Source organism: Rhinolophus ferrumequinum, chromosome 6 (assembly GCF_004115265.2).
Source record: "Rhinolophus ferrumequinum isolate MPI-CBG mRhiFer1 chromosome 6, mRhiFer1_v1.p, whole genome shotgun sequence".
Classification (NCBI taxonomy): Eukaryota; Metazoa; Chordata; class Mammalia; order Chiroptera; family Rhinolophidae; genus Rhinolophus; species Rhinolophus ferrumequinum.
This window is the reverse complement of record NC_046289.1, coordinates 70,828,956-70,841,843: the sequence shown is the minus strand read 5'-3', so window position 1 is coordinate 70,841,843 and position 12,888 is coordinate 70,828,956. Positions and strand designations below refer to the sequence as shown.

The 12,888-nt window shown below is 35.6% G+C and overlaps 1 protein-coding gene across 3 annotated transcripts in view; it reads left to right on the top strand.

Annotated features, from left to right (window-relative positions):
• The window catches only part of KATNBL1 (katanin regulatory subunit B1 like 1), a 64,589-nt gene that overhangs the window by 13,850 nt on the left and 37,851 nt on the right, over nt 1-12,888 (top strand). For all 3 annotated transcript variants that reach the window (XM_033109302.1, XM_033109303.1, XM_033109301.1), the window contains exons 2-3: nt 10,542-10,672; nt 11,578-11,618. In XM_033109302.1, coding sequence (XP_032965193.1) covers nt 10,556-10,672; nt 11,578-11,618 — 158 coding nt within the window. In that variant the 5' untranslated portion in view covers nt 10,542-10,555. The remainder of the gene's footprint in view (nt 1-10,541; nt 10,673-11,577; nt 11,619-12,888) is intronic.

Below are 12,888 nucleotides of genomic sequence, written 5' to 3'. Positions count from 1 at the left end.
ATATATTTGATCCCTTTTACCCTCTTCATCCTGCTCCCACTCTTCCTTCCCCTCTGGTAACCACCAATCTGTTGTCTGTATCTATGAGGTTTTTTGTTTGTTTTGTTTAAGATATGTACTTCTTATTCATCTCTTAAAACATGGTAGGTGGTCAGTAAATGCATGTTGAATTGAATACATGTGCTTTCTTTCTGTTAATCACTTAAAAAATGAACCTAAAAATACTAGGACTTTGATTATGATGATATTCATTTGCTCACTGGAGGATATAACATATATATGTGTGATGTTTTTGTATATACTTAAATTAACTAAGAGTTGTTGAATTGCCTTTTAGGTTGTATATGTAAAGGTATGAAATCAGTCCCTGCCCATGAAAAGTTTTGCAGTCTAGTTGGCAAGAAGAGACACACACACCTGGATCAGTTAGTGCTAAATGTCTTGCTTACATTTAAGCCCTCAATTATTTATTAATTGTTAAAGTCTTAAACTATGTGATATTAACTAAGTGCCTTAAAAAGGTGGTGAAAGAAGAGATCAGTGAAGATAGGAATCAAGAAATGCTTCAGAGAGGAAGATTTGATCTCAATCATTATAGTCAAAAAGGTGTGATGAAATGGAAAAGAGGGAAAGGGACTTTTCCGGGAGAAGAAACCATTTGTTTCCATAAAAATCAAGTATCAGGAGAGGCAGGAAGTATTAATAGCAAAAGCTTGGAAAATGAGATCTAATGTTATAAAATATGCTTTCTGTGTTTAAGGATGCTTACAGTGAGCTTAGTCCCTACCCTTTGCCCTCTTTCCTTTTCTGAAAGCTTTAATGTGGTTAGTTTAAGTTTTTGCCATCTTCTCATAAACTGACTCCCTTGATCTCTCTGTGAAGTTCCAGTGTTAGGGCTCTGCTTTCTCCTCCCCCACCCCCCAATGTGCCTACTACTTTGAAATCACTTTGATGACTTAAAACATTCTCTCCTAAGGTTTTAACAGTTTGGTAGTTAACTTATTTACCCCCGCCCCCCATTCTCTTTATTCTAGTTTCCTCCTGTGTTCAACAACAGCAGCAACAACAGAAACCCTAATTTATTGTCCGCATGTTTTCTTATTCTTTTGGAGTAAATCAGGGTAAAAACACAAATATCTTTACTTTTATAGATGAGGAAAATGAGGCCCAGCTGTTTCCAAGGTCACATAGCTAGTTAAGTGGGAAAGGTGAGAATTTGAACATGGGTCTTTTTGACCTGATCTTTTAGCTACACCAGCTTTCAGGTTGGATGAGTCTTTAATTTTTCACCCAGGTAGTGAGTGGTGATACCTACTGCATAGTAAGCAGAAAGCTTTCCAGAGAGCTGGGAGAGGTAGGAGGAGCCTGAAGGCCTTTGCAGATAAAGGTTTTTAAACTCCCACTGGCCTCCAAGTGAGAGCACTCACCCCACCTCATTGCACACAAAGGGCACTCAGGGCATCTCACCGGTTGTCAGGGCCAGACGCAGCCCACATGGCTGAGTAGAACAAAGAGAAAGCCAGAAGAGCTGGCCTGAATCATCACCAGTCAAAACACATCAGTATTCCAGATGCTTTGAGGAGCATTTCTGGAACCTCCAGGACTAAAAGGTAGACCAGTTGCTTGGAGGAAAAAAGAATGGATATGGCCCCAGCGGAGCCATGTCACTTCTGTCAAGTGAGTGTCCAAGGAGCCTAGTGAAAAGCCATGAATGACATGTGCTCTGCACCCCAATTTTTAAAAATTAGGTTACTGATATATCATTTACATGAGTTTTGACATACACACAGTTGTGTGATCACTTCCACAATCAAAATATAGAACACGTTCCTCACCACAAAAAGTTGCCTCTTATCCCTTTGTAGTCACCTTCTGCCTTCCCTTAGACTCTGGCAACCATTGATGCTTTTCTTTACCCGTAAGTTTGCCTTTTCTTAATGTCCCAGAAATGAAGTTGTATGGTATTTAGCCTCTTGAGTCTGGCTTCCCTCATTTAGCATAACGTGTTTGAGATTTATTCTCATATTGTCTATGTTATCAAGAATTACTACATATGTGTATCAGTAATTTTTTTTCTCTTGAGTAGTTGATAATTCTTATAGAAAAAATTATTTAAAAATCATCTAGAAAAGTAAACATTTTAAATAAGTTGGAGTGACTAGACATCTGAATTTGCTTGGAACAAATCTGGTTTATGCCTATTGACCCATCATAATTTTTAATATCTCGTTTCACTCTCAAATGTGTCCTGGTTTTGGTGATCAATTATATAGTCACTGTAAACTGAGTGACAAGATATAACCATAGTTTACTTGCTGTACCAAGTTGTCAAATTTGCCTTCCAAAATACCAGAATTGTGTGTGTATACTGTATATTGTATAAATACTATGAATGATAATAGCAATAACAACTTACATGTAACCTCATTTTGATCTTTACAACTATATTTCCGTTCGTCATTTGAGAAAACAGATTCAGAATAGAATAAATGACCGGCCAAAACTCACAAGCTAAAACCTGCATTGTCTATCTACACAGTCACCCTTAATCTTATTGAGAAGCTGTATCGTGTACTGGGTCAGCTTGGAGGCAGTGGTGACAGAACACCTAGGTTCCAGTCCTGTTAGACTTTATTGTTGTTTGACCTTGGGCAAATTATGGAATCTTTCTGTGCCTCAGTTTCCTCACCTATAAAAAGAAGGCATAATATGATATTCTGCAATGCCTGTGGCAAGCATGTGGTAAGCTTTATGATATTGTTATTTGATTAACACCAATGCAATGGAATATTCTTCCTTTAACAAAAACCTCCCGTCCTCCCCATATTAAAAAAAAAGTAGTGTGGGTGGGGGGGAGGCGCAGTTTGCTCTTTTTCACTTATAATTTAAAAAAAATTATTAATCTCTAATAGTATGGTACCTGATTATGAAGGCCTTCGACGTTTAGATAAATAGTTTAGTCTTGGTGTAGTAAATCAGTCCCACAAATTATGTTCCTTGGAACATCTGCATCTTTCAAATTTTACATGTATCTGGCAGAATAAAAAAAAGTAGGTTGGTGGCTAAGTTTGGGGGTCAGAGTTAAATAAAATTATGCAAGCTTCTCAGAGCCTTTTTAGTGTATTTAATTAATTTCCAAGAAGTAGTTTAACATGCAGCATATTCAAACTTATTTGAACAGAGTAAAACATCCATTAAAATCTATGTGGATATCTAAACATAATTTGGGAAATTATGTAGGAAACAGTAGGAAACTATTGGACATTTGAGGATTTCGCCATGAACACTATAGGCACTGGTTGTAAAGGATGATTTGTGGGGACCAGGAGCAGAGTGGTGGCAGGAAAACCAAATAATTCTTACGGTAATTTCCGCTTGAAATGATGGGGCTAGAGGTCTGACAGTAGAAACGGGAAGGTCAGAATGGATCCCTGAAGGAAGATTCAAGAAGACTTAGTGATTGGTTGGAAGGAAGGAGAGAGGAGTCAAAATAACTTCCAGGTTTCTAGTCAGAGAGAAATTTGATACCAATAATTTAAAATGTGTTAAATAGGAAGGGCGGCTAGTTGGTTTGACATTGGAAGAGGTTTTAGATATATTGACTTGGATGGACCTAGCCATGGCAGATCAGGAAGCTGAAAACAGAAGTCAGAGGAGAGAATAGGTCTAGAGAAATGGCTAGTCATGAAAGAATATTTTTCCAATTTTCGTTTAGAGAGAAAAGAGTTGTTGAAGGAAAAGGAACCAAAAGAGAGTAAGAAGAGAACAAGGGGAGTCAAGATAGTGCTGTGTCTTGTGAACAGAAAGATGAAGGGGGTGGGGAGCACTGCAATGAAGGACAAGCTGAATGGTGGTGAAGAAGGAGCAGTGTGTGGAGTTGGCGTGGCTGACCTCGGTGAGCTTCCTCAGTGCTGCGAAGCCTCCCTTATAGCTTCAGGTGACCTTGAAGATGCAATTTTTTTCAGATGAGAGGGCAAAATAAAAGCAAGGTTATAAAGGGTTAAAGAGAAAATGGAAACTAAAAAGCACTCATTGTAGAAATTTGGCAGGAAAGAGAAGTAGAGAAAGAGTATAGGAGTTGATAGGGGAAACCTGAGTATGTTTGAAAGCAGAAGGGGAGGAATCAGTTCAAAGGGAGAAATCGAAGATATAAAAGTGTTTGTGGGAGCTAAGTCCCAAATGAGGTGAGAAGGCAAGAATTGAGAAAATTAGATGGAGTTGCCCTAATTTTGGAAAAGTTAAAATAAATTCTTCCTATGAAATGCTACCTCTGTGTATTGGCATTTATACCTTTTTCGCATAAGGGAGTTATAGAATTAAGTAGCTTTTTGTAAGTAAGGTAGTGACCTAATTAAGTTAAAATATTTATTTCTTCAGATTATGAAAATAATTCATGTTCATTGTAGAAAACAGAGGAACATGTAAATGAAGAAAAAGAATCACCTGTAATTCCACCATCAATTAATAACTATCTGTTTTGATAGAGCCCTTTCGAATGAATTGATTACATATATTTATATATAGGAAAATCAAGAGTATACTATACATTCAGTTTTCTGTCCTGCTTTTAAAAATACTATCAATTTTGAACTTTCCACTTCACAAAATATTCCTTGTAAATAGTGTTTTTAATATTTAACAAAATATTAATAAGCACTGATCCCATTTAGATCAACCCTGGCCTTCTCAATTCCCTTTGTATCTCCTTGTTTTTTTAACCTGATTCAAATTCCATTATTAAACATAAGTGCTACAGATACCAAAGTAGCTGAATTTAGGAGGTAGGAATCAGTATCCCCAGGCCCTAAAGAGTGTCCCAGAAAAATCTCATCTTTACCTTCTGTTCCTCTCCCCTTCACTGAAATTCTTAAAGAAGAAAGTCCAGTTCATCCTTTCAATTTTTTGTGTGTCAGCTGCCTCTTAAAGAAAGCTATGGTTTCTCTTTAAGCCCTGTAAATCCCGTGTGGGGCCTTCGAAGAGACAAGAGGGGAAGGATGGGAAGTAGGCATCCCTTATAGTTTATGTTCATCTGTCCCTCTTTGGTCATCTCCTCAGAAAAATAGTACTCTCATCTTATTTGGCTATTCAAGATTGAAAATGTTGACTCTACTTGGGAATGAATTGGATTCAATTAATGAAAACAAAGATGTGGTAGAATGACAGTGGATTCTATGCCCTATACTCTGCCACTGACGAGCTAATTGTCTTTGGGCAAGCTTCTTGATCTCTCTGGATAAAAAAAAAATAGGCTGAAGCTTTAAATTCTAAAACCTCTTTATGTATTTTTATTATGAGATAGTGGTTATAAACTTTCAGCGTTAAGACTCTGGGCAAATACCATACACACCCTTTGTAATAACGAGAGCGACTATGTTGGTGGTGAAGAGAATCATTGATACCAGGAATATTAATTATTATAATTCTTTGTACACAACCATGCTTTGTTTTTCAAGAAGAGGCGTGAAACTGCCTAGTGAAATTGCAGAGTTAAATACAATATAAGTAATTGATATACTATAGTATAGTAACATAAAAAGAAAGCCTAAGTTAATTTGCTCTTGACCCATAACTTCAGTTATTAGAGACAAAAGTCCAGACATGTTTCATTCCTGTCTGATGAGCTTGTCTCCCTGGGAGAGGTAGGGAGTATCTAACATTTAGAGCTATTTAATCTGTTGATTTGGCAGCCATTGTAGTAAATTATATGAATAGAGCCCGTTTCATCTTTCTGGCAGGAGATGGCTGCTATATAAAGGGAATTCATCCCTCCAGTTCCTTCTACGTGCCAGTTTTTCTACCTTCTCAAGAAGATACCTACAGCGATTACTATACTGTCTTTAAGAAAATATACACTGTGTCAATGTGCAGAATAGTTATAAGTAAGGTGACTATTTTGGTCTCTTCTCACTGCCTCCTAGCCCTTGCTTTATCTTTGTTCTCTTTTATTCTTTTTTCATTAAAAGATTAGTCTTTCTATTTTCTATAATCCCTGTCTTCAATCACTCTTGATCCCATTTCGATTATTCCCTTTTTGTATATTATCAAATGGCACTTTGGAAATCAACAGTTGCTTTAAACTATCTGAGTAGCACTGTCAATTGTTCTTGGAGGAAAAGGATAATCCTATATTATTGCCTAAGGAAGGTACTACCAAATGCATAAGGCATAAAGCAAAATGGAATTTGTAGTGTAAAAATCCTTTGTAATGAGACTTTACCCTTAGAGTTTTGATAATTTCCTTCACTTTTTAAAGCTTTATTGAAATATAACTTACATGCCATGAAATTCACCTATTTAATGTACAGTTTACTGATTATAATTATGTACAGAGTTGTGCAATCATCAACCCAATCAAATTTTGGAACATTTTCATTACCCTACCCTCTTCCAAAGAAGCCTTGTGCCTATTTGCAGTTATTCCCACTCCCACCCCAGCCTGAGGCAACCATTTCTGTCTATAGATTTTACTTTTATGCACATTTCGTATAAAGGGAATCATATACTATGTGGTCTTTTGTGTTTGGCTGTTTTTACTTGCATTATGTTCATAAATATTGTAGCATGAATCGGTACTTCATACCGTTTTGTTGCTGAGTAGTATTCCAAATGGATATAACACATTGTTTATTTACCAGTTGATAGACATTTGGGTCTATCACCTTTTTGGCTATTCCGAATAATGGGGTTATGAACATTTACATACAAGTCTTTCTGTGGACATAAACTTTCATTTCACATGAATAAATATGTAGGAGTGGAATTGCTAGATGATGTGGTAAATCTATATTTAACATTTTAAGAAACTGCCAAACTATTTTCCAGAGCTCCTGTACCGTTTTCCATTCCCACAGTAATGTGTGAGTGTTCCAGTTTCTCCACATCTTTCTCAACACTTGTTATTGTCTGTTGTTTTTGTTATAGCCATGCTAGTGGTTGTGAAGTGGTTTCTCACTGTGGTTTTGACTTCCATTTTTCTAATGATGTGAAGTCTTTCACTATTTAAAAACGGCGACATTGTGCTTTAAAAAACTGTTTTAGCCTATGAAGAAATGAGCATTTTTCCCGTATAAAAGGAAGATAGACTATCAAGAAATGTTCTCTTCTAAAGGAAAACTATTCAAATTCTATAGACTTAAAAATACATATGTGCGTGTGTGTGTGTGTAAGTGTGTAATAAGCAGGGCTAATCTATGGATAAAGGATTCTGGAAAAGATACAGACTATTAGGAAGGGTTGAACTAAAGACAGAAGGTGAAAGCTGTTTCAACTAATCATCATTTTTATATAGTATAGAATGGAATCTTTACTAATTCATCCAACATGTACACATGGAGCACTTTCCATATGCCAAGCAGTGTTGTAAACCCTGGGAACACAACAGTGAACAAGCAGTCAAGTTCCCACCCGCCCTCCGTGGAGCTTACATTCTAGTGGAGAAGACATACGATAAACAGACAAATATCAAATATATATGTCTACTAGTGATAAGTGTCATCAAGAAAAATAGGGTAAGGTAAGGAGATAAGAGATGTGAAAGTAGGTTGCTGTTTTAGAGGGTGGCTCAGGGACAGTCACTCTGCGGAGGGGGTATTTTGAGCAAGAACTCGAAAATGTTGTAAGGAAGCAAGCAACAAGAACACACAGGGGAAAGCATTCCTCAGGCACAGAGTTCAGCAAACACATAGCCTCCAAATGAGAAATTTTATAATTCATCCTCCACTGATCAGGATCAGGCAAATTTTGACCTAAATAAACATAAAATGTCTTCGGTACATTAGGGCAAGTTACTTAAGTTCTCAAAACCTGTATTTTTTTTTAATGGGGATTGTAATATCTGCATCAGAGATTGTACTGATGAATAAGTGAGATACTCAGTATAAAGCATCGATAGTTCCATGTTAAGTGATAAAATAGTGGTAGCTATTATTTTATTGGAAATTATTGTTGTCACATCACCCATTTTAAGCTTTCAAAATTAGTTTTCCAACTAGCATTCTTCAGTAATCTTTGTTTTTTGTATCTTTTAAATTTTGTAAAATCTTAAATCAGATATTACTGTTTTAGGAATGTCATAATTTTAATGAAATAGGACCATTACCTCAGCTTCAAACTATTATGCTTTTGATTATCATTCTAAAATATTTATTTTTAAAGTATGAATGACATTAGAGACCTCTTTCTCTAATTACTTTTATTTCTCGAGATTCATTTGTGATAGAGGCAGATTTATTGATGAGTTGGGTTCTAGAAAGTTGACTATTTTATAGATTGTTTAATAATCAGATTACATATTTTGACAAAAACAAGGGTCTACTTTAATAGTGATTAATTTCCAAGAGCCTTTGTTGGTTGTTTGTCTCATTTGTGTTTTATGGATGCAGTTCTTATGTCTAGAGAATTTTTTTGAAAGTCAGGTTTATTGAGTTAAAATATACATATAATGAAAATTCCCTTTGTATTGTACAATTTTGATAGTTAGGTGACTACCATCATAATCAAGATATAAAACAGTTCTTTGGGGACTTTGACCATCACTGATGGTCAATATTTTTAGATGTGTATGTATGTCTGTGTGTTTCCCTCTGGGATTGATCTTCCACACTCTTTTCTGGAGTGTATAAGCCTGGCTGCAAGCCTCTGTGCTGCAAGTGGTAGAAAGAAGGTTAGAGGTCTTCAACATGTAGTAGTATGTAAATTTTCACTTGATACCCTGTTTATAATATATTCTTCTCACCCTCATTTGTGCCTGGAGTTCCCCATCCCAAAGACTTTGTTTAAAATTTTCCATACAATAAATCTCTAGTTTTTTACTGTAATAGGGAACAGGATCTAGGGTTCTAACTGTGTCTTGAATAGATATTCAATCATCGTGCTTGTTTTAAGCCCACCTTTATCCCCATTTCTTGATGTCCTCAGTATTGCTAATGCCTGAACCTTTTGGGAATTCTGCTTTTTACATTTCCTCACAGCTGATTTAGGATTTGGCTTTCTCTGATCTGCTAAGGCATTTGTCATTTCTGCTTTGCAATTTCCAAAATGTTGTTGCCATCACCTCCTCTTCCTTGTCCTTACGGTTTTATGTCTTTAAAAACCCCTTGCTGTCATTGTAATAGGGTTTCAGTGAAGGGTAGAAGTAATTGCATGTGTTTAGTCTGCTATCTTTAAAAGTGTCCCTTTCTTTAAAAAAAAAAAAAAATGCTTACCTTGTGGACATGACCCTTTGTGATCTAGCTTCTGCCTATATCTCCAGCCTCGTTTCTCACTCTGCTCCAGCCACTCCCAGCATAAGCTCCAGTCACATGCATCTACTTAGGGTATTGCCAAAGAAACTGTGTTGCTTCATGCCTTTCAGTTATGCACATGCTATTGGTCCGTTAAGACTCTCCTTAGTGAAACTTTGCTGACTCACATGGGTGTCCCCTGTCAGTGCTTATTGTATTACTGCAATTATTTACTTTTTACAAAAGTCTCATCCTAGAGGTTTCTTTTTTCTTTTTTTTTTTTATTTTTTTTATTTTTATTGGGGCATATTGGAGAACAGTGTGTTTTTCCAGGACCCATCAGCTCCATGTCAAGTCGTTGTTCTCAATCTAGTTTTGGGGGACGCAGCTCAGCTCCAAGTCAAGTCATTGTTTTCAGTCTAGTTTTGGAGGGCGCAGCTCACTGGCCCATGTGGGAATCGAACCGGTGACCTTGGTGTTATGAACACTGCTCCAACAACTGAGCCAAACGGCTGCCCACAGTCAATTCAGCTCCAAGCTCAAGCTGTTGTTTCTCACTGGTCCCTTTGGGAATCGAACCAATGACCTTGGTGTTATGAGCACTGCGCTCTAATCACTGAGCTAACCAGCCACCCATCATCCTAAAGGTTTCTTAACCTGGGGGTATGGGTAGAAGGGCTGTCCATGGATAAGATATATTTGAGGAATAGCATAGTGGATTATTTTTTCAAAGGTAGAGGAAAGGTTTGGAGAGCTAGCTTCAAGAATGAAACAAAAATGTAAGGATTTGGCATAAAACAAGTCAGATATATGTGTGTGTATATATATATAAACTATATAAACTATATATATATATATAGTTTGATTTTGGTTCCTCTGGCTGCTTGTGGTTGTATATGTGATTTGGTTCCAAAACTTTAGGCTTCTGTACATTTGGATGCCATAGATACCACTACTATATACAGACTGGATTTCATAAACTTTAAATTTAATATGTGGCTAGTGATACAGAAAATAGGAGATTGAAATGTTGTGTTGGCAACAAAAATAAATAAAAAATGCCATATTATTGTTACTGGTTGCAACTAAAAGAATGAGAACAGAAAGAAAAAGATTTAATTTCCTGGAATGCCCTGCCTTATGCTTCCTCTGTAAGGTTTTTAAAAATATATAAATTAGAACCATGTGATCCTCAGCTTTACTCGTAAGCCTCTTACATAGCATGGACCTGCTGTTGTATTTTTATATGTATATTAAGGAAATAATTAGACTCTTTTGCTTTTTGTATTTTACATTTATTATTTTTATTTTGTTGTCTAGGTATTCAAGAGATTATGGCATCGGAAACCCACAATGTTAAAAAACGAAACTTTTGTAACAATATTGAGGATCATTCCATTGATCTTCCTAGAAAAAGAATATCTAATTTTACTAATAAGAACATGAAGGAGGTAAGTCCATGGTTTCTAGGTAATGGGTAAGACATGTTCAGGCTGCGAATACTATAGCAATACCATAGACCGGGTGACTTATGAACAAAAATTTATTTCTCACAGTTCTGGAGGCTGAGAAGTCCAAGGTTAAGGTCCTAGCATTTTTGGTGTCGGGAAGACCCACTTCCTGGTGCATAGATGGCTATCTTCTCACTGTGTCTTCACATAGTGGAAGGGATGAGAGAGCTCCCTGGGTTCTCTTTTGTAAGAGCACCAGTTCCATTCATGAAGCTCTACTCATGATCCAGTCACCTCCCAAAAGCCCTAATACCATCACTTTGGGGTTTAGGATTTCAGCATAAGAATTTTGGGGAGACAATCTTTCAGTCCATCACAGAAGTTTAAATTGTTAGGTCTATGGATAGTTCTGGTTAAGTACTTTAAACATTGGGAAGTACTAATTCTGCTTAACTTGCCAGAATTAAGTAGAATTAATGAAATACTGAAAACTTTATATTCTGAAAGCTCTAAAAGCTTTTTGGACAGTATACTGTTGTGGTATGATATAATTTTAATGTTTTAGTTTAACATCTAAGAGGAATCTCCGGTGTTTTTTTGTTCACTATTGCAAGGCATATTAGACCTGGTAAAATTTCTTTTAAACCATATTGGAATTCAACTTATTAAGCACCTATAAGTATAATATGTGACTAGTGGCATGGAAAATAGGGAGATAGATATGTCAAAAACACCTATATACAATGTTCTTGTAACGAATGATTGTGATAGAACATTAGAACAGAAAAAGCTTTAATTTGAAAAACTTAACTGTTGAATTTCAGATTTGTTGATGTCAATCACAAAGTTTACATTGCTTTGTTAAAGAACTTAAATATGCTGCAACTATCTATTTTATTTTTCAGGTTAAGAAATCTCCAAAACAGTTGGCTGCTTACATAAATAGGTAAGAGCATCTTTAAAGTTTGTGAGAAACTGCAAATACTGAAAGCTGGGTAAGAGTAAAAATAGGGAAAAAATAAGTGTTCTCTTTTATTATAATAATATTTAACTTACTGTCAAACAGCTCCTTTGTGCTACATCAATATTATCTCTAATCCTTACAATGTCCTACTGGATAGGTATTATTGTCCCCTAACAGTTGAAGAAAAAATTAAAGATCAGAGAGGTTAGTGATTTGTTCAGGGTTATACACCCAGAAAGTGGTAAAAATAGCATTGCTTCTCAGATCTGCTGAACTTTCTATCAAACCTCTGGTTCTCAGAGGCATTTTCTACTAAACCATTGATTCTCAAAGTGTGGTCTCAGGACCCTGGGGGCCCCTGAATCACTTCCAGGGAGTTTTTCAGGTCAAAACTATATTTGTATCAATATTAAGACATTATTCACCTTCTTCAGTTTCATTCTCTTACAAGTGTACAGTAGCGTTTTCCAGAGGCTACATGTTATTTGATATTGTAATAGATTGGAGAAACAGATAGGAGAATACAGCTGTCTTCTTGTTAAACTAGATATTAGAGATTTTGCAAAGATGTAAACAATGCCGTTCTCTTCTGTGTGTGTGTGTGTGTGTATGTAAATATAGAGAACACAAGATTTTAGGAGTGAAATATTCTGTTAATATGTAACGAATCTATCACTTTTTAAGCAAATTTAACAGATTTTTTCAGTTTTAGCTTCTAATACAGTAAATAGCAATAGATATTGCCCGCATTAAAAAAATTCTTTTGAGACCTCAAGAAATTTTAAGAGTGTAAAGTATGCTGAGGACAAAACATTTGAGAGTCACTATCCTAAACTACGAGATGTAATCTATTGTGGTTTATCTTATTCAGACAAAATTAAATATACTTCAACTTAATCAAAATAAACTTTAAAACATTCAAGCATGTATAATTATTTGTCGTTTTGTTAGAAAAAGTTTGTGACTAGAAATTGTTATAATTTTCTTATACCCAGAATGGCCTATATTTCGTTTTAAAAGCATCTAGTTATTATCCCTCTTTTCATTTTCATTTGGTATAAAATATCCTTTTCATTGCTTTTCAATGGTTTGTAATTTCCCTCTTTGATCTATGATTTAAGATTTTTAAAATTCTATTTATTTGTAATTGTTGTGGATTGTGATCACAAAATGTGGCCTATTAAATCTTTTTGTTTAAAAACTTAAAGGTTTTCATGTGGTTCTTTTTCATTTAAGAAAATCAATTATTTTT